The 22,875-nt window shown below is 38.8% G+C and overlaps 1 protein-coding gene across 1 annotated transcript in view; it reads left to right on the top strand.

Annotated features, from left to right (window-relative positions):
* MLIP (muscular LMNA interacting protein) overlaps window positions 1-22,875 on the top strand; it is a 49,376-nt gene that overhangs the window by 10,797 nt on the left and 15,704 nt on the right. Inside the window, 7 exon segments of the mRNA XM_086625326.1 lie at window positions 2-1,375; window positions 6,823-6,894; window positions 16,066-16,131; window positions 16,214-16,297; window positions 16,393-16,452; window positions 18,090-18,134; window positions 22,330-22,374. Of these exon segments, the coding sequence (XP_086481452.1) occupies window positions 2-1,375; window positions 6,823-6,894; window positions 16,066-16,131; window positions 16,214-16,297; window positions 16,393-16,452; window positions 18,090-18,134; window positions 22,330-22,374 (1,746 nt within the window).

Raw genomic sequence — 22,875 nt, 5'->3', positions numbered from 1 at the left:
GTTCTACTCCGCTCCTCGATTGTATGATAACCTACAAACACCAATCCTCCATGCCTCTGGCTGTGTTTGCAAAATGGGAGACTTTATCACATCCTCCGTTCCAGCAAAGAGCCTGAGTCTTTCCCCTGATCCTCCACGTTCAGCTGAAATTCAAGGATCTTCAGCTCAGCCTTTATCCCCCAGTTCTTTGAAAAGATTGAATGCTTTATCTCCTGTCCCTGTACATATAGTAACACATTCATTATCTCCTAGTCCTAAACCTTTGTCTCCACCCTCTCTTTGTGGCTCCTCTTCACCCATATGTAGTACAAATGAGCCTTGCACACAAATGTCATCTAGAGGAAATTTAGCAAAGTCAGAAGTCAGATCCCCTCTGCCAACCAGACTGACCCTCTTAACTGCTATTTTGAGATCAGGCTCTTCTCAGCGTAGACCGCTTTCCCCTGCGTCTTGTCCCACGTTTTCTCCTAGCTCCCTTGGTTCCTCAACACTCGCAATAGATCAAAAGTCCAAAGCAACTCCCCCAACCCCCAGGAAATCTGTTTCAAGCCCTCCTGTAAGGCCAGATTCTCCCAGCAGAGAGGAATATTCGCTTTCAGGATGGGCTCAGCATCTGCCTTTACCCTCCAAGCCTCATCCCACCCCTCAAATGAGATCACTTTCTCCGAAAAAGTACTTTCCAGTTGGAACATTTTCTCCAGACTCCCAAAGTCCTTTGTCATCCCCTGTCTCCTCCCGTAGAAAATCAGTTGCCTCTCCAGCTTCGCAGTCTATGTTGCCTCCTCCTTGTGCTCCAGCACCTACTTCTCTTGCACGCCCTCCCTCTCATTCTCCAGAAGGGCTGCGGTATCCTGTCTCCAGGTCCCGGGCACCTCAGAAGTCTCAGCGAGTACACACTTACTCACCCATCTTTACCTGCCAGTCATATCCTTTGCGTTCTTCTACCAGTCTTAGTGGCGTCTTCTCCCCCACCCTAGAAAAGCACTCATCTCCTTCCCCAAGTCTTTTGCATTCAGCTTCTACATCTAAATCAGATTCACCCCAAACATCTGTTCAGGAGATGAGCGCCTCCTTTCTCACCCCTTCAAGTGTCTCAAAGCAGTGGTCTCTCTCACGGCCTCATTCTACTCCACCGATTCCACAAACTGGTCGTATTAATTCCCATCCACTGCAGTTTAGTTCTTCATTGGTGCACACAAATTATAGGTCTAATTCCTCCTCTCCAAGACCTGAGCAATCTTCCACCTCACCAGTGTTAAGCTGCAGATCTACTGTCTCAGACAAGTCACCAGGCACACTGCCATCAAGACCCAGAGAGCTGACTTCACCACAGTCTTTTTCCCTGCCTCTCGACCATGAAAACATCAAACCCAAGGTACTCTTGGTGCATGCTTATTTTCTAACAGTTCTTTGTCCCTGTAGGAAAGATCACATTCACGTTGCACAATAAATGAGCTGTGGAAAAAATGTTTAAGAAGGAACTGTTTGTATTGATAGTGAACTGTTTTAATAGTGAAGATAGTGAAGACTAAATCCTACCATATCGAATTGCTAGAAATATGTTCTGTATTAGGGGGAAAGATGCTGTAGGAATCCTTTAGTATAAAAATAAAATATTTTATTCATTAGCGGGAGGAGATACTACTGAAAATGAATTTGTGTCCAGTGGCTCCGATACAAATTTGGTGCACTTACTTTTGTAGCCCACCTAAAACCTGGTGTGTCAAAAATAAACTATAAAATGTGTTCTATACACCCTATGCTAATGTAAATCCACATGTATTCCCACTGAAAGTAATAAAAGTATGGTAATCCTAGGTGCAGGGCTGAGCTAGAAGCAGCTTAACCTGATTGATGTGAACTGGCTGTTTCAGTGACAACCGACTCCCAAGTGCCCCATCCCGCCTGTCCTCCCCGCTCCCTGGGGCAGCTGTACTCACCCCAGCTGCTCGGGGACCAGCCCAGAGGCACGGCTGAACTCAGCCTGAGCAGACACTTTGGGACCAAGAGAGACAAAGGGAAGATGAGGACATCTCCTGCTTCTTCCTTTTCTTTGGTACTTCTCTGATTTTGCTCTGCTAGACAGAAGATAAGGGGGAAAAAACAGTCAAGCTTCCTACAACATGAGCTACTGTGAATATGAAAGTCTCACACTCGACGGATGAGCCACACTCCTGCTGTTTGTCATCCACCCAAAGGCAGGGGAGTCCCAGCAGAGTGAGAATAAGCAACGATGGCTATTGCAGCAGGAGGGCTTGGGAACCAGTCACACTTTAAACCTAAAGATAAATCTCAAGAACGGGAAAGGGAAGGGAAGGAAGCTGATCAAAAAACGTGCGGCAGGTAGGTGAGAACAAAAGGAACTGATCTACAAATAGGAAGAGCTGGTGGCAGAAGACATCAGAGCTGCAGAAGGCTTTCCAGCCTCTTTTATCTTACCTCTGTGCTCTGTGCTTCCTTTGTGCCTCCTCTTGCTGATATCTGAGCTCTGCCTGTCACCAAAAGGCTATTGTAGTTTATTGATTTATTTGTTCACAGCCCAAAATTTCAGCTTGGTCTACCAGACCAAGTTGTGTCAGATGTATTCCTAACAACTTGGCTGTGGCAAGGGTGACTTGAACTGCTTGGAAAATGTTAATTGAAAATGAGAGGTTTAAATCAGCACAAAGTGGCAATTGTCATGAATGGTTCTTTTAAAAACTCAATGACCCAAGAGAAACCATTGTGCCAAGCACAGCTGTACAGTGTCACTACAGCCTGTCAGTATTACTTAATGAAACAAAAAGAGAAATGAAATTGTAGAAATTCCAAGAAAAAAGCCCCTGAGACAAAACTGGAAGGCATGACTGAGCTTGCAGGCTACAAAGAAGTTGAAGTTTCTGCTAGTCAGTGCATGAGCACTGTGAGAACTTATACTGCTGGGTTTATATTTGCAGAGGTTATTACACCCTTTCTGTCCTCCCTACTGTCCCTTTTCCTGCTAATTCTGCTTGATCGTGTGATATGGTGGCACTTTCGAAACTGCCCCACCAGCCCATTGAGACAGGGAGATTGTACAGCAGTTTAATGGACTTGGACCGTTAGTCTGGTGCAATTTTTAATCACACAGACAAAACTGGCTCCACCGGGGATGAGGAAGGTCTGAAGTCTCTAGATCAAATGCAGCCAGGTGTACAGTGCAGGAAAGGTCTCTTATGGCTTTAAAATGTGAGGCTGAGACTTCATTTACAGTTAATAATAGTGTGCATTCAACAACATTTCCTCCTGCTCTCATTTATTTCTATACTTAGTTTATGGCATAGATCAACAAACTTCTACTTAGCTCATATGTTAATGGTACCAGGCTCACTGATAATGCTCCAACCTCAAACCTCAGCATATTTCCACAGGAAAAAAGGAAAAGATTGAGGAGAGACAACGTTAGAATCTTAAGCAACATTTAGATCTCTTTAGGACCAATCAGCTCAACTTTAGAACTAGACAAAAAGCGGGTTAGTCCATCTGATGACTCTTGATGCATGACAAGATTTTTGCATGTATGAATGTGCTAAGTGAATATCAAGGGAAAAGCACAGCATCTGGAAGTGCTTGAGTTTGGCGTGTGTAATTTTGAAACTTTAGTTTTGCTTCAACAGTGGGTGAAGCAAGGTTAAGACATGTATTAAACCAATACCAATTAAAACAGAATGTTGACATTGGATGTACTTTTCAGTAGTCACATCAAACCATTTCATTAGCATATCAAAGCAATTATGCAAAAAGGATTCTTTAATGGAGAGTTTTTATACGTCTATGTTGATGTATGCACCAATTCACACAAATCAAGGAATAACCTCTGAACTTATTTAACTGTTTGCATTTGTATATATGAACGCACATGATTTCCCATGCTTTATGTTTGCCAAAGATTTAAAAATATAACTGTTTACAAAGTGAATATAAACATAAATCCACAGATCAGTGTGAACGGTCGGTGACCACAGGAAATAAAAATCCTCTCCCTGGACTTTGCAGACACTTCAATAGTGTCCTCATGGACCTAACACAGCAAAATGAACAGTGGGATGAAACAGAGCCAGATAAAATTGCGGATTCTGCAGGAACAGAATAGAATAAAAGCTTCTGGCTGTTGTTTGAAAACTCTTTGCAGTGATTTCATGGGATATCATTCCTACATATCCTTTGATTTTTCCTATTTGACTGTAGTACAGGAATACATGTAGATCTACCCCAAACAGCTGGGAAATAAACTAACTGCAGCAACACAGAGTGCAGCACAGCTGCACAACTTACCACAAATCAGGAAAGATTTCTCACGAGAAGCTCTATGCTACCATGGTTAGTTGCTGACTTTAAGCCTTTATAGGTATATGTCTAGCACACTTTGCAGTGCCCTGTTTGTCCCCAAGGTGATCATTTGAGCAAGAAAAGTAGGATAATTTCCCCAAAACTCCCCAGGCTGATATTTACCTGAGCTTTGATATTGGAGTTGGTTTGCTTCTGGCTGTACCATGGTGCAGGCCAGCAGACCTAACTGTCTATGACTTTAAAAATAATGGCAGATTCCTATGAACCAGATTATGAAATGTATTTAGGCATTGAAGAATAATTTTAAGCAACCCAGACTCACGTGTCAAGAAACATATTCATATAGACAAGAAACTGAATTAAAGACTTCCCACTCATCTCAGACACGGTGAAAATAGCACATTACTCACAGGCTCTACAGTATCTGGAAGCGATAAAGCACATTAAAGCAGTATAGAAACCTTTACATTTTATTGTTCAGTTCATAAACAGTTCAACTAACTTCAAAGTGATCACAGTATTCTCATCATATACGATGTCCATCTCATCATATATAAAAGCCCACGGGCTAGTGAAGATGTCGTATTTCATTTACATGTTCAATTATGTAATTTTCTTGACTGAATGTCAATTACAAGCAAACAAGGATACATTTTGTGGATGTGCTGATGTTAATACTTGGAATTTTGGTCTTTCATCTTAATACAGTGTGCAGTATTTTATGTCTTATCTGTATATAGATTTTGTATATATAAGAATATATATATGAACCTACTCATATTTATAGCAGAGTGTTGTTGACTAAATTTGCAAAGAGCAGGATTCAACTCGTGACTTTTGACTGTTGAAAGGCAGATATCCAAGCATGACTTGGGCAATTCTTTTATAGCCAATAGAGAGAATATGGTGTATTTACAGGATGATTTTATTTTACCTTTCTAGGTACCTGTTTTGGGATGAGATGGATTGTTCTGTAGAAATGCCTGTGACTATAAAAGGCATTAGTTTTGAATGAAGAACCTAAACTGTAGACATCCAAGTTAGAATCACTAAATCTCATATAAATTACTATCCTGACCCCTAAAAAAAAAAGGAAAAAAAGTGCATTTTGCAGTTTCAGCATTTGCATTCATCTGCTTTTTCATACTACTAATTCAATACAACTGTTGTGATCGTTGACTTCTTGAATGTCTGTCAGTCTCCAACTTCTGACTGAGAATATAAGTAAAGTTGAAAGCAAACGTAATATTAGGTACAGAAAGAATTAAAAGGTGGTGTCCTACAATATTTCAAGAGGTGCAAGGATCATATAAGTTTCTCTTATCTGAATTAAAATTTTGGCTCCTCTGCTGTAATTGAGACTTTTATTAGATGTACAGAAAAAAAAAAGTGACAAAAGAACTACCCAAGGTACAGCATGCTACTCAGCCTGCTATCTCATAGTCACCAGCATTCACTGTTGCAGACAACAGTACCTTAAAAAACCTGAACTGATTAACAAGTAACTTTATTTCTGAGTGACTATCACAGAAAAAAAAAATCAATGAATGACTTAAAGCTCTGTTTTTGTGTGAATTTATTATTTTTTATTAAAAGATTGCTGAAAAGGGAATAATTGTTAAAAAAATAAATTTCAGCTTGCATGTGATTAAGAATCCTAGCTCTTGAACTCATGTAATCATAGAAGAATCTCATAAATCATGTGAAAATTACTGAATTCAACCTCCATAATTTCAAAGACAATGTAGAAAGTATGGTTTCTAAAGAGTTAAAAATAACTTGGAAAGCTAATATAGTCTAAAATATAAATTGTTTAAAAAGAATAATTTTTAAGGCTGATCTTAGAATTTTCGTACCCAAACCCATGCATTTTGTATGCTTGGTTAGTGTGAAAGTTCCTACACTTGTTTTGAAATATTTGTTTGGGTGGTAGAGTTACTTATTCAGGAGATGAAAAGCTGTGACATGTCTTAAATGATCTATCCACTCACACAAGTAATTCAGCATTTAAGGATCCTTATCAGTCTCATTAAAGCCAATCATAGAAATCTTTCTGGCTTAGTGGTCCAGGATCACATCACACAGCAGCAGTTGTTGAGGTGCAAATGTTGGCAGAAGTAGCTGTGTGTTATCGTATCAAATCACAAGCAAACTTGGAAAAAACTCACAGCTTCTGCTGATATTCATTTAAGGACAGTAGTCAGCAGAAAGTTGTTAAAATCACTCTAGAAGTTATAAGCTGGTGCAGGGAATTCACTTTGTCCTGTTTCATTCCTAAAAGCAAAAGATGTATGTTACAGTCCTTTAAATCTTGATAGAAACATTAGATTTTTTTTTTTTAAGAAATAGCTTTCCTAAGTAGTAAGTAAGCATTGTATTTTTTCAACATGTCTGCAAGACAGTGGGAATCATCTTTCATTCTGTCGTACCTTTCCCCTCTCTTCCCTCTCTCTCTCCCTCTCCCTCTTCTACTCTCCTTTACTTCTCTTCTTGCTTCCCGGTTTACCCTTTTAGCAGTACAAGATCAAGACAAGCTACAAGGCATTTGCAGCAATCCCTACAAACACATTACTTATGGAACAGAAGGTTAGTGTTTGCTCAAAGACATGGAAATTGCGTTGTATATTTGAGACCATTCAACTTTATGTACATATGCTGACATTTCTGGGGGGGATATTGCAGAATGTAAACTCTGGGAATTAACTGCTCAGGATTATAATTCCAATGATTTTTCAGGGTCAATTACTTTCTGCTGAAGATCAAAGCCTTCAACTAATCTGAATTTCTGCAAGTAAATGTACTGTAAAAAAAAAGTGTCCTAAAGGAGTTGCCATTTATGGCAACAGCTCAAAGTCTGGAAAGTGTCTGGAGCACTGCTATTCTGGGACCTACTAATCAGAAGGTCTTGGGTCAGTTAGTGATTATTTAGTCGCTGTGCTTATACTCACAAATTTAACATCCCCAGATAGGTAAATTTGACCAGCTGTGTTGTTAAACTGTGAGAACAGTCCTGGCCATTGCACTGGCCTCTGTTAACTACCGTTCTCCCAAACAAGTTCCCTGAGCACTTCGACAGTTAGCATGGGACAGAGATTCGTTCCCAGTATGTAGTCTAGGGTAACAATTCTTTTCTGTAGGTAGGGTAGGGTGACAGATCCAAAGAGCAGTCTTTTATTTACTACCAAAGCCAACAAAGGCTGGGTTGTATAGTCCTTATTTAGATAATGCAACTTTGGATGTCAGTTGAAAATTTAATTTTTACCTGAAGGGTTCAAAGTATCCACAAATGTCTATTTTTTTTTTCCCAAATTAAATTTATGCAAAAGAAGAATCCATTAAGTTTAAAAAAAAATTCTATGATAAGCAATGAGCTAAGTGTCTTGTATTTTTAAAGACATGCTTAATCACTCTGACATCCAGTTTATAGCTTTATCAGAAAAATCTTTCTCTTTGGGTCTTAGTTCAGGAACTCAGCCTCTGATTAATTTCTGAAAGAAGAAGGATTCCTAATAACATATTTAAATAGGTATTCACATACATAGCTCAATTGATTTCACTAGAAAGATATTGGTGAGGGTGAACTTAACTGTGTAAAAATGTTGAAGATGATAATTTTGTCCTTGAAATGTTAGTTCGTGAGCTAGTAGTTCTCAGTTAACTGCTATAAACAAGATTTTTTTTTTTCCAAAAAAGGGACATTCAATTTCCTTTCGAATGTTCTTTTAATCTTGAATGATTTTCTTAATCTTTTGCATAAAACCTGATCCTTCCTTTACTTAAATCTTGAATGCACTAATGAAGGCTGTGTCTACTTTAGCATACAATATGATCCAATAGAAATGGCTCTGTGGAGGAAAACAGCTGATGCAGAGGATCCTACCTACACCCCTATGGAGTGTATTTTGGGAGAGTTTTGTTTGTACTGAGTGCTTGTTAGTGGCTGGAAGCATTTGTTGGTCTCTTGATGTGTCACTTCATAGTTGACTTCATCTGAAAGGCAACCAGCTTGTGCATCTAAGGCTGCACACTCTGCAAACCAAGCAAGGTAGATGACTTTGAGCAGGATAGTCACTCTAAGAGCACACTCCTGATGTGAACTAGTGGGTTAACATCAGCCATCTGACTGCACTTTTTTGGAAGAAAGGGGATTAATTTTGGTCATCTCACTGATGTTCTCCGGGGCATTGACTCACAACCTGCACGTTACTTATCTTCAATACATAAAAACCGAATTGTACAATCTGATGCCAGCATCTGTAGAAAAAGTAATGACTCAAAAGGTATCTGTGTTTGGATAGAGACTTTTGGTTATCCACTGCTTTATTGAAAATGCTAGTCTCGTATCCTTCAGCAGCGAAAGCAGAGTCATGTAAAACTAGTAATAATCAATTTTCTGCTGCAGGATTTGCCTTCAGGAGAGGCTCTTGACTAATTTACTTTGTAAACTACATGTTTCAGCATGGCCTGAATACATGCTTTCTCTCATCTTGGGAATTATGGACAATAATATTCTATTGACCCATACCAGCAGCTAATTATAGTGCTCCTAAGCTAGTCTTGTTGCGTTACCTGACATGCATTTGGCTCTTAAAGAAGCATGACGGAGTCACATGGCATACACAGGTCCCATTGTACCAAGCCCTAATAGCCAAGTATTGTCCTCAGAAGTATTGGGAAGGGAACCATGAAGGAACTCATGTCACATTGTTTCTCAATGACAGTAGTTATGTTGGTCTCATTTTATGCACTGAATAAAAAAAAAGAGATTCAAGACTATAAGATTTTAACTACATAAGTGATGTTTTATTAACATTAATATAATGGTTATGTGGAGAAGAAGTTTTTGAGTGGCTTTTTTTTTTTTTCCACAAGGAAGGGCAGGCACATAATAACTGCAAGGCACAGATATTACTGAGCTGAATGCATGATTAGGAATACATCATCTGCCTAGAGTGCTAAAAAGTGTTTTGCTATGTGATTGAACTGGAAATAGACATTCTCAGAAGTCAACTTTTTCCACTGCGTGAGTAATTATATTACTTAATTTGAGTGGTCATGAGAAATAAGATTAGTCAGAACTGTGATGTGATCCTAGTGACAACTCATGTGCCATATTAATTAGATCCCATGATAGAAAACTGCCATTGATACATCATGTCAGGTACAATGTTTTGTCTACCTCTAAATTGTCTCCTTGTGTCTAACTTTCTTTGTCAAGTAATTTTTTTATTTCATGTGCGTGTAGATGTTTAATATCAGCTAGCATTTTTCAACTTCTTATGAAGCCATTAGGCTATCATCTTCTTAATGGTTTTTCTAGAACATGTTCTTATCCTCCAGTACACTTACTGAAAGTGAATTTTTCAAATCTGTGCTCATTAGCAGGGAAGAAAAGGCTTGATGCCCATATATGTGTATACTTTGGCAACCTTAGAAGTGGCTTAATCTCATCAAATCTCGTAATTGGCATGCTTTCCAGCTGTTTGAGTTTGTGTGAACCTGATGTTCCTCACATCACCTATGCACTGCTCAGAAAAAGCCCAATCCAGGATTGGAAAGACTGGGCTGTAACTTCCTTCACAGCCAGAAGAGCTAAAACTGGCTTTTAAGGGACTTATCTTCAGCATGATCAGGCTCTCTCTGGGAGCAGCAAGAGTGAGTTGCTCCCCAGGGATGCTGAACCAGGAGCCAGGGTGACAACAAAACTGGCAGGACACCAGCAAGGGCACAGCTTCACAGCACCTGAGCAAGGAGAACAGGAATCATGATAACGGGTGGCGGTAACCATGGTCAGTCAGCAGTGCCATCATAGCCACACAGATTCATAGTAATGAGGCAGGTCCACAAATTGTGATAATGAACTCTTCAGCCCAGCAGATGACAGGATCCACTGGATAGAAGAGAAAGCTGGTCAAGTATAATGCAGGCATAAGGCAGAAGTTTGGCAGAAAGAATTAATTAACCATTAGAAAAAAATTTCCGGAGACTGAAATGGACTCTTTATCACAGAAATTGAAAAATCTAGACAGGACACTTTTCTAGCACTTCATACAGTAATTCCAGGCAGTTCTGTGGTTTAAAGAAAAGGTCAGACGAAGTGATTGCTGTGATTCCTTCTGGCCTTATTAATGTTGAGTCAGTGAGTCACCCCTCTACTGACATTCGCTCTTGTATAGCTTCCACAATTACGAAGAAGTGATCACCATCTAATTCAAAATTCCATTCCTAATCAGATAGTATTTAAAAAGTAATGCATCTATTATTTAGAGATTGTATTTATCAAATATCTATAAAAACAGCTTTCAGTCAGAATAGACAGTGATAAAGAGTTTATTTCAGGGAGCTACAGCAAAATTCTTAACTTTAAGTAGACAGTCTCTTAAACCAGATCCTACTTCATCTTCAGAATTAAGTCAAATTTGAGATGTAACCCCAAAACTGTTGGGCACCTTGGAGCTGCAAACCAAAAATGTCTTCTCTTAACAATTCAGTGGTCTTTGATCTACAGAAAGGTCTATGCAGTGGAATTAGGTTTTCTGTATTTGTTCAGATATACACCCCCTCTGCATGCTGATTAGAGTGAACTCCTCTTATCTGGGCATCATTCTCATGAGAGGGAAACTTGAGCATATAGACTTGGGGGAGGGGAGAGGCGCTGCAAATGTTCTGCTCAAACTTCCCCCAGTTTGAACTGTGGTGAAACCGGGATGATGAGGTATGCCATGAAGCACACCTGCTTCACAGTCAAGGTTTATCCTATGCTTACCAAGTCTTCTGAAAAGCACTAAGTATAACTGACTATGGATGGAAGAGATGCAAATGAAAGCACTATGGAATTATCTGGCTTGCATTTATCAACTAACTACAAGTAAAGAATAACAATTTCAATTTTAAAGAAATGTAGAAAAAATCTTCTATTTTAAAGAACAAATATTTTAGGTTATGGATATGCAATTTGGCTAACTTCAACAGAATCTAAAACAGTCTTTCCAGATGATGTTACACTTTTAGGAAAACTCCAAAGACCTGGTAATTTCATCTTGTCACCTACAGAGAAGACAGCCAGCAGTGTAGTATATTCTCTTTGCAGAGAAAAAAAAAGGAAAAAGGGGAAAAAAAAAGGCATTTTCCTCCTCATGCAGAAGGAAAATGAGGGTGTTTTTTCTTTTCATAAAAAAAAAAAAGAAATGCAATTTAACAAATATGGCAGTGATCTGCTACATCAGAGACCCAGCTATATGTTCTTGCCTTGAGGGAACTCTTACCTATTGTATTATCATAGAATCATAGAATCATAGAATGGTTAGGGCTGGAAGGGACCTTCAAAGGTCATCTAGTCCAACCCCCCTGCAAGGAACAGGGATATCTCCAACTAGATCAGGTTGCTCAGGGCCTTGTCCAACCGGGCCTTGAACGTCTCCAGGGATGGAGCATCCACCACCTCTCTGGGCAACCTGTTCCAGTGTTCTACCACTCTCATAGTAAAAAATTTTTTCCTAATATCCAACCTGAACCTACCTCCCTCTATTTTAAAACCATTACCCCTTGTCCTATCATAACTGGCCCTCCTGAACAGCCTCTCCCCATCTTTCCTGTAGGCCCCCTTGAGGTACTGGAAGACCGCTATAAGGTCACCCCGGAGCCTCCTCTTCTCCAGGCTGAACAGCCCCAACTCTTTCAGCCTGTCCTCATAGGAAAGGTGCTCCAGCCCTCTTATCATCTTCGTGGCCCTCCTCTGGACCCTCTCCAACTGGTCCATGTCCTTCTTATGTTGGGGACTCCAGAACTGGACGCAGTACTCCAAGTGAGGTCTCACGAGGGCAGAGTAGAGGGGGAGAATCACCTCCCTCGACCTGCTGGCCATGCTCCTCTTGATGCAGCCCAGGACGCGGTTTATCAAACATCCTTTGGTATAGGAACTGATCATGGCAAATGCAGATTCAAGTCACTCCTTGAAATCATGCAGCAGGAAGTTGGAGGCCAGTTTTTCCTGGTGGTAGATCTAACTGCTCGACAATTGGCTATTGTTTCTGGAATAATAGCATTTCTGGAAAGTGTTTCTGACAACACTTTGTTGAGAATGTCTTGATCAAGAAAGATTCTATTTTTTCCCCAAGTACTTCTGGTGTGGACTTACTAAATGAATTTCTTGCATCCAGATTATACGTTCATGTCAAAATGCTTCTCAAGACTAGAGATCAATACCTACTGGTAAGAAAGAAAGAAAATAATTTGTGCAGTCGTAGAGTGATAAAGGGCTTAGTTAATCTGTAATAACCAAGCATGCCAGTGTAAGAGAAGGCTATGAGCTCCCCTCTTTCTTTCAAAGACCTTGAAGCTTTTAATATTAATTGTTTTATAAGAGGAAAAGTAGTCAGGTCTTTTCAGTATCATCTCCCAGGATCTTGAATGAATGATTTAAAAGAACTCATGGTAAGTGAAGTTCCATTACATAGAGAGATTTTTTCTTTTTTTGCATATGCCGAAGGCTTAGAAAAGATACTAATGGGAAAAATATGCAAAAGAAATAAAAGAAGAGGAAACTTCTTGGGTTTTGCTCAGCCCAGGATTTTCACAGTAAGAAGGAAGCTGTGTCAGATCCAGGTTACGGTATTCGCGTTTTTTTACCTACTATTGAAGTGACTCATTGGTGGATGAAACTATGTTCTGTATTTTCTATATGTTGCCAAGAGCTTCTATTCTTCTAAGAAAATATTGGAGATCCTGTTTGGACCATTTACCAATATCCTTTCTGCTCTGATACAGCTTTTTGGCTTGGAAGAAAGAGGAGGGAAGGGTTGTAGTCATCACTGACATCAATGACATATATGCATCATATCCTCAAAGTTGCCTTTTGCAAGGAAAAAAATAACCATTCAGCAACTGGCTGTTTCATCTGAATATTTAAATTCTGCCACAAATACATTCACATTATCTAAATTGCACTCTTCTTTTAAATTGTGGTCCCGTTGTTGTTTTTGATATATAATAAAAAAAATTGAATGCCTGAATAGGAATGTTCCGCTTTTGATACTGTTAGACCATCAGAGTAGGAAGTGAAGCCTGAATACTGTTGATAGCACTAATCAACAGTACTGTTGATAACACTAATGCTTTAAATTAATCATAACATTAATGCATGATAACTCCAGTAATGAATTCTCAAACATTGTAGTTTTTAATCTCACAGTTTTCTCTATGGAGAAATATATATATAAAAAAAAGACTGCTGGCAAAAGAATTTAGTTGGTTTTGAAAAGCTAACAACAGATTAAACAGAAACATTTTTCCTTGCAAAGATGATAGGGATTCCTAAAATCCAGTTATTTTGGTTTCTTCTGTTTCGTGGACTTGGACTGACCAAATAGAAAAAAAAAAAGAGAGATAAAAAAACAGGTAAAGAAACTAGATAGACCACTTGGAAGACTGATTTTTCCTTCTCCAAAGATTCAAAAGGCGAAAAGAACACTGCAGCTATCTCTAGCATGGCTCCCAAGTGATGGCCATATCTCAGGGGGACTATGGACCACATAGGTCTTCGTGCTGCACTCGTCTGAGTGCTTTAGTCAGGGAAGGCTTCAAAATGGAAATATATTGGATTCTCAATTTCTACTGAAACTGATGGATGTTTGGTACTTAAATTATTCAGAATCTTGGTTCTGAACACAGACTTGTGAATGAGCTGTAGTTCCTCTAGAAAGACTCCTCAGTAGCTTCTGGGTAGTTGTTTCTTACCTTTGTGTTCACCGTCTCCCACTGCTCTGGTGAAGTGAATTTGAAACAGAAACATATTTTTCTTAACAATTACTTTATTATGTTAATTACTTTACTTATTTCTTGGGGGTTTTGAAAAGCTTAGCAACTTCTCCATTCTGAATACGTGACTGAACGCACTGAACTTATTTTAGTGAAACAGGTTGTTTTTCCTAACTCACATTCAGATTCATTGTCTCTCTATAACAGGCTGCTTTGTCAATCCTGGCCTTAATAAGTACTGGAATGACTCTTCTACTTCATTTTATCACTTCATTTTATGTTTACCAGGAGTATGTAATCTTGAGTGAAGCTGAACAGGGGACATGGTACTGCAGTGTAGTGCTGAGCACTCTCTAGCTGAGCCTTTCTCTTCTACAGGACTGGCTGTTGATTTGAGAATTTAGCTGGAAAACAGTGATAAGACAGCAGAGATGAGAAAGACTATTTAACTTTTCATTTTTGGTCTTGGGATAAGATTATATTAATTTCTGTATGTCAAAAATAATAATTCCTTTACTTTTTTCTATTTGAACTCTAACTACTCTAAGACCAACAGGTTTGTCTAAAGCTGGAAAAGAGGGAAGAAATGTGTCTGGAAAGAAACTATTCTTCATTCTTTCTTACTGTACTCTCTGATAGCAGACACAGTGTTCCATAAATGTGCTTCTGTGCAAGTTCATTTGTGGATGGTATTAAAATAACATCAAAAGTAAATTGTCATTAACTTTTCAATTACACATAGATAGATGTATTCTGCCAGTAGCTGGGCAAGGAGAGAAAAAAATATATATTCAGTAAAATTAAACTCAGAAATAATTACTTCTCTTATTTTCTAATTTTTTTTAAATATTCTGCCATTTTCCTTCAGCTCCATGGATGCCTTCTGTGACTGTCAGCTCTGATATCCTCTGCACTGGGATCAGTCTGTTCCCACAGAATCCCACATGCATGAAAAATTTCTTTACGTGAATGCTCTTTTTTTCTCTTATTATAATTATTTTTTGCAAATAACTAGCAAAAAGAAACTTCAGAAAAAATAATGTGTTAAACAAAAAAGTCCACAAACCCTGCAGGTCCCTCTGCTGTAGTCCGGCATCACATCAGCAGGCTTCCAGAGCAATTTCTGGTCTCGGCACGGAGTCTGTTTGAAAATCGCTTCAAAGTAAAAATGGGTGATAGTGGTGAGAATGTGCCTCTCAGACTCTGGATGAAGATGAAAAGGGAACTGAGCACTGGAGTTTGGCTTTTGAGAGTGTTTTGTGAGTTTCTTGATAAAGCAGAGGGATCAGCAAACTGATTCCCACTGTTCTGAAACCTGCTCCAAGTACAGGTGTAGGAAAGCAGGAGGTATATCCAAGCCCAAGAAGCTTGTGTTTCATTTTGGAGAAATTGCATACCTCCATAGAGCAGTTATGTTCTAGTGTGGTATCGCATATGTATAGCTCATATTTTACTCTATACAATTTTGATTTCAAGCTAAAATCCAAAAACGTTGAGCACTGTTTTTGTTGCAATGTGGAATCATTTAAACAGGAGGCACTTTTTAAAGAAAACATCTACTGAAGGAAAAGAAAGTGCCTCCTGTGTTCTTAGACCCCCACCTTGTCTGCCTGCTTACAGCCGGAGGCTTTCCTCCGATGGCACACAGCAGGCAGCCATCCATCACCTCTGGGGCACATGGTGCACGTTCGCCGCCTTACATTTACTGTGAAGGAGGGGGGCATTGTTGAAGGAGAAGACAATTCAAATTGGTAGTTTCTGATCTCTAAAAGAAGAGACGGTTCACGTAGCTCTCTCCCTCTCTGCAAACCGCCCCTCTCAATTCAGAATCAAAAGTTGGCAACCCAAAGATCCTTACTAGACCTGTAATTTCTTCTTTTTCCATCTTTCTACGGTGAAACAAAAAGTACCACATTTGGAAACATAGTATTGCAAAGTGTATGTTTGCTTGGTTTTTAAAATTTTGAACTCAGTATCACACCGAAATCTTTTGAATTGCAGGCATTAGAAGAGCCAGCCAAGATGGCTAGTGGGGCTGAAGGCACTGCTTTGGACACCCATTCAGAGGTAGTGCTGTTATATCTCTTTCAAATCTCTATTTGAATTCAAAAAGCAAAGGTTAACTGAGTGATGCGTCCTCCTTTTTCAGATGTGCTCTCCTGCCCAGCTCAGACAACAAACAGAAGAGCTGTGTGCTGTCATTGATCAAGTCCTGCAGGACCCATTGACTATGGTAACCCATCTGTATGGGGGATCGACTTTTTCTCTCCCTTTCCTTTTGTCACTTGTCACTAATAAGTCTATTCTCTGTTGCAAATCATTTTCCAGCGTCGATGTGAATCTTCTCCAAGTTTCCTGCAGATGAGCACAGAGGCAGATGTCAACAAGGTAGGTGAATAAGTCCAAATGCTCTTTCCAGGTAGACATAAAGCAAACTTTAAAGCCTATGGCAAAAGAAAGCTTCAGTTAAGAGATCCAACACCAGTAGTATTGTCTGGTAATTGGAATGTCTGGAAATGGAAGGACAGAACTGTAGCCCTGGAGTCAATGCAGTTTTCGTTGCAGGATGCTTTCCTGAAGTAAGAAGGAGTTATGTTCTGAAAGAGAAACTGTTTATTAAGGTTTCAGAGGCTAGGATCTGCAAGAAAGAAATCCTTCATACCTTGCGTTCCATGTTTCAGGGTCTCTGGCCATCTCCCAGATTTCATCCCATCTATGGGTCCTTACTAGAGAGGAGCCAATGTTTCTGGCTCCAGTGATTGGAAACATCTTTCAGAACAAATATTTTTTTATATTCATTATTAATTTTCAAATAATGGGTTAATTAAATTAGTACGTAGACTTAAGCGCTGATTTCCTTTCAACTCTGGCCCCTCACAGGAGGGGGATGTCTGCTACAGCCATTTGTCCTGGATAACTCAGAAACAGTTAGTGAGAGGCAGGAATAACTTTTTATAAACTTCTGGTTTCACTATATTATATTTGTGTGCCTTCTGGGTTCAGAAAGATGAACAACCAAGAGAGGAGGATCCTATATTCAGTTTGCCCCAGGTAAATTTAAGTTACTAGCTATAGGAAAGTGAGAATGGCAGAAATCCAACTGGAAACAGGGGGAAAGGCATTTTTGGCAGAGGAACACATCAAAAAGTTAATGCATTCAAAATATCCTGCACAATGTCCAGTCCTCCATGCAAAAATAGGGCACAGAACCAGCATTCCTGAGTGGGTATGTTCAATACACACTTCAAATTTAATTTTCCTTTTTGAAATTACTTCTGTCAACCAGCACGCAGTGGTGAATCAGGCTTCAGGCAGCTGAAAGACGGAACAGGATAGTAGCAGAAAAAACAGACAGAGACTGTTATTGAGGAAATGTTTTCCAGCGCCCGCACTGAAATGCTACTGTTAAGTTGGACTTTTGATCTATACCATCCAAAACTTACTTCCTTGGGCAATTGAGAATTGAGCCGTGACCAAATGGAAGACATCAGTTAGCAGTGCTAAAACCAAATAAAGGGGGCAAAAGGTGAGTTTAACAGGATGCAGCATAGGGACAAAGCTAAAGATTGTGAAAACTTTAGAATGAGAGAGCAAAGTGCTTAAACTGAGGGTGGAAGAGAGTCATAGATAAAAATGAAAAAGGAGTATAATTTATAAGCAAATGAGAACATGGAAAGGTGCAATTTCAGGTTATTTTGTGAGCAAATGTAACTTAAATTTCATGGGACAACCACATCTACGGCTGTCTACTAATAAGCATTTTGTTGTGAGAGTTCTGAGAGATAATTTAAAGACCATCCTCAATAGAATGTGATCAATGTTTTTGAGAAGTAAAAATGAAATACAGTATTTTCCACAGTAAGCATCTCAAGCAAAACTTTAATACACCTTATTCTCATGTATCTCATGAATCTTTCTTGAAAACTGAAGTTGTCTTGAATTTGAGCAATTAACAACTTGTCACAATGATGAAAATCTCTTTGAGTAACCCTTTGCTCTTAATATATCTGTTTGTTTTGTACAAGGTGTCAACAACGCTGCAAAGAGCAGCTGGGCGTGAAACCAGATATGTAAGTACTTTTATAATTACTCTATGTTACTTGCAGAAATGTCTTGTTTATCTACTTTTGCTGCGATACTGGGTGAGTCTGCACACAGCAGACACAGGCATCTGCTCATAATATGAGGTGTTGACTCTAGTACAGAGAAGTGAGCATGTTAGAGCACTAGCAATTGAGACTTGAGATATCTTCCCACTGCTGTAAATCCATCATGGCTGGAATCTCTTCAGTGTGGTGTCTACTGACAATTTTACCTGTGTGACTATGATGTAGAAATTAATTTATTCACACACTTCTTTGTTGTTGTTTGGTTCAAGCATGGAGCAAGAGCTCAGCTATTTGGCAAATAAACTGTTACAGGTGTTGAAGGATGTATTTGTTCAAACTCAACCTGCACTGTAGGGGACTTGCTTTGGTAGAAGTCCTTTGATTCTTGCCTATCCATCAGAATTTGGAGTTGACTCAATCTTTTCCTTCCATGCTATAGAGCTGGCTGAAAACCCACAGTTTAGCCTTAGATGAACACTTATACACATGTTCCAACATAGAAAGAAAATCTCTATATTGAGTCATCTGTACAATTATTGAAATATTAGACCCAATTAACATTTTAATTCTCACTAGCACACACAGTTACTGCAGGTTCCATATTTTACTTACAATTCGTCTAGTCATGTGGTGAGAAATCTCTGCTTATTATTCATCATTCGTCATTTCTATTGAACCTCAAATCAAAGCACTGCTGGCAAAGCAATAGAGGCCTTCCAGTTTTATGCTAGCACAATGCTTGACTGATCAATTCAATTTTACTTCTTGAATGTGGTGGTATGCATATTTTATTGCATACTGTGATTTTTACTTGACAGATTGTGCTGGCTCATACTAATTAGAAAGAATATTGGAAGAGAGCTTTTTAATTAAATAAAAGAGTGCGTTTCAGAGGTAGTCTGTGAAAACAGAGTATATTTAATACCTCTTCAGTGCAGATTTCCAGGTCCCAAAACTGTGGCTGACATATACCATAAACTCAGGCATCCAACTAATATGCCTAGGGATACAGTTAGGTAAGACAAACAAAGGATATTTTTGTCCCAGCTCATAAACCAGATAGGAGCTTGTTCTCTGCCCCTTGGGGCAAGGTCACAGTGAAGTGGTTTTCCATAGAGTTATCTTCTCCTCCTCCCATTTTGCTTCTCCCTTCTCAAAGCAAGCCTCCCAGCCCAGAACAAGGACCAAGGTGCTCTCATCTCTTCAGCCTACAGGGAGTAGCACGCTCTGTGCTACCCTCTGGACCATGATGGAGTATTCTCGGGAAGAGTGATAGTTGGTGCGGACCAAAGCAGGCAAAAGAGTGTGCTAACCATTAACTGCAAAGGACCTGTTCCTGAGCCTGTGTGTGTGCTGAATTTCGTTGACTAGAGGAGATGTAGTCCAGGGGGCAACATTTCTTAATACAAGATGTCTGTTTTGAAACAAGATGCCTATTTTGAGCCAGTCAAACAGTGTCTCCGGTAGAGACTGAAAAGTAAGTGTTATAAGGATATTTGTTATTACAATATCAAATTATGAGTTCTCTCAGGAGATCTGTGGTGTCTCATGTGAGCTATCTTGGAGTAATGATTCAGCCAATCTCTTTTAACATCTCTTTTAGCAAATCTTTTTTCCTTTAGAAGTAAGCTCTTCTTTTATGCAATTGAATTAGTTTTACTAGAAAGAATTAAAATGGTAATTTAGCAATATAATTTTCTTAATTCTTTTGTATGCATGATGTCTGATATTGAGAAATTTGTCAAAATGTTGCTTTGAGGGTGTTTTCAGTTAAAAGAAAAGCTTTAATTTGTTTATGAGTCAGGGATAGGAACATCTGTCATCATATGAAAGCATTATTTATAAACACACAAGCACATATATATGTATACACACATGATAATATTACTAATTAATTCAATAGGTTATATGCAGTAGTAGACTGCACAAATATGTTGAAATATCCTGCCACTTAACAATTAAAATGGCATAGGTTTGTCTTGGCCTCAATTACTCTTTGTCTTCTCATGCACTTCAGAACCTTTTAAGGCTGTAAATGATTGCAGAAACAGTAAGGGAGTGTATAAAAAGTACTGAGAAAGGTCTGACTTCAGTTAAATTACAGCAGTTTGTACCAACTAACCACTACAGTTGTCATTTAATAGCTTTTTAAACTGTGTGGTATTTTATATGATCCTATTCACCATTTTATGATAGTGTATTTCTGTTGGCTTTAGGGATGATATTGCTGATTTTTAATAATGTAAACGTAATAATTCACTAAGTAAATGACTTTTATTGCTATTGAGTGCTCTAATACATGTACTTAGTTATTTTGTTTCCATATAATTACTGTCACCTAGGAAAGCTTTCTTAACTTTAATTCCAAATTCTATCAAATTTATGATTTTGTCATTTAGCCCCACTTACAAGTATTTTAAAAATAGTTTCTCATGATTAATTGGAATAATTACTTTGCATATTATTGACAATTTTGTTCTTCTTTACAGTTCTATTCTACAGAAATTCCTTTTTAAGTGTTACAAACTTCAAACTGAGAAGTGAAAAAATGAGAGTACATAAAGCAGCTACAAATGCACAGATGTGCAGAAATAAGTAGCATTTTTCTTCATCTGTGGTCTGCTGTGCTTATATACATTTCAAGTAACCCCTTTGAAATGAAGTTTGCTCTTAATTTGCACCACCAAAGTGAGATAATTTAGTGCCAGCTACTTATATCTGTAGATCATTCTGAAGTGTTTTGATGTCTTTAAGCTCACAATGAGGTTGGTCGTCACACTTGATTAATAACATGAATCTTTAGTACGTAAGTAACCACTAGTAAAAATTCTATTTTACTCTGTTAAGGGCAGAAGATGTACTTGCAGATTTAGTGCTAAATCACTGCTGTCCCTGTGTGAGTGGGAAGGCTTCCTCCGCCAGATGCTGTGTTCAGAGACGTGAGTGCGCTCTCAGTGAGGAGCACAGTCTTCCACCATGACTCGTGGTGACACTATTCTCACCACCAATGAAGGAACCGAGCCAGCAGGTCCAGGGAGTGATTCAACATCTCTGTTTAGCACTTAGGAGACCACAGCTAGAGTTCTGTGGCCAAATCTCTGCAAAGTCTTTGTCATGGGGGAGCAAAGGAAAACCATGGTTTTTTTTCTCTCCAAACGTGCTAGAATTGCTTTTCTGCTTGAACGGTGAGAAGATGTGGTTGAGTCAACAAAAAGCCAACTGTAGTGATCCTTCTATGATTCTATGATTCTACAGAAGGTGCAGTAGTGACACTGACTTGTCTTATGCTACAGCCATAACATCTAACCATTGTATCTAGTACTTTTTTACCACTACACTGAAGAATTCTCACATTTTAGAGTCTCAAGGCCTGCAAATCACGCCCACATCAAGGATAGGCATGTTATCTGTGCAGAAACACGGTGTTATCCAGAGGAACTGCTACAGAGTTTGAAGGAGCTGATCACCAGAAGTCCTGACTCTTGCCGCAGCACGTGGCACATGACTATATCACATACAAACACAGATGCTTTGCATTTAGCACATTTACCCTTGATCCTTGAAACAGGGCTTCTGCTCCTCAATATATATTCATAGAAAACATAACGCTCGAGTAGGACTGTTCTGGATTTCATAATGCAAAGTCAGAAGGATAAGAAGGTTAGACTGAGCTTCCTACACAACTGATAGTGTTAATAACATTGATGCTGCAAATTAACAGACAAAGGCAGATTCAGAAATATTAAGATATATTTTTCAAGATTAGATCAAGATGAAAAAGTGAAATTTTGTTGCACTTAGAGTATCCCTAAAATTTTAACGACAGGCATTCTTTTTTGATTATACCTAGAGATAAAATGGAAATGACAATATTTTAGCTTCTCTTGTCAATTGTGCATCACTGCATCAGTGGTAAAAGCTTCGGTACCTAAGCATACTGCTGTCCATATATATTTCCTCCTCTTAAAAGAGGCCTCAGAAAAATACAAGTGAAATGGCAAATGCTAACGCATTACTTTGCTATTCAGGAACCACTAACAGTGAAACAGTGAACCATCATCAGTGAAAAACCTTATCCTTTTGGATTTTTCTTCTGTCATTGCAATAAAAACTATGATAATGTCTGTGATACTGTATATATTTACCTTTTTTGCAGGCCAACCTTTACAAATCGACACCTATGATGACAGACAGTCAGCTGGTATGTAAAGCACAGCTGTTACGCTTTTTTTCAAAATTTGAAGTAATCAAAATCTAAAGTAATTATTATTTACTTTCTTAGACTTTGAAAGAAGCTGCAGTCATTCTCCTACAAAGCTGCATTGCTTCTACAAAGCTGCATTGCTTTCTTCTGTACTGAATATACACCTGTTTCAAGTAACTGTAAATCCTGGTGCCACTTGTAAATCCAAACGACAAAACAGAGCCTTGCTGAATCTTGAGGTCTATGACAACTATAGAGTCTACTGCTGTTCTTGTACTCTTAATATTCCAATTCTAAAATTTTATTTTTATGCAACACCATTCTGGCATATATTTTTTTCTTACATATTGGTTTAAATCAAAGCTGGCTTAACTAGTGAAATGCAAGGATAAAATCGAATAAAGAAAGGAAGATGATGCATCAGATCACAATCTAGTGCTGTTGGAGTCAAACTTTCTGAAGAAGAGTAGTCATGGAGCCTGTTCAAGTGATAGTGAC

This window comes from Tauraco erythrolophus, chromosome 2, assembly GCF_009769465.1.
Source record: "Tauraco erythrolophus isolate bTauEry1 chromosome 2, bTauEry1.pri, whole genome shotgun sequence".
In the NCBI taxonomy this organism is placed as follows: Eukaryota; Metazoa; Chordata; class Aves; order Musophagiformes; family Musophagidae; genus Tauraco; species Tauraco erythrolophus.
Note: the sequence above shows the minus strand (reverse complement) of the source record. Positions and strands in the feature narration are given on the sequence as shown.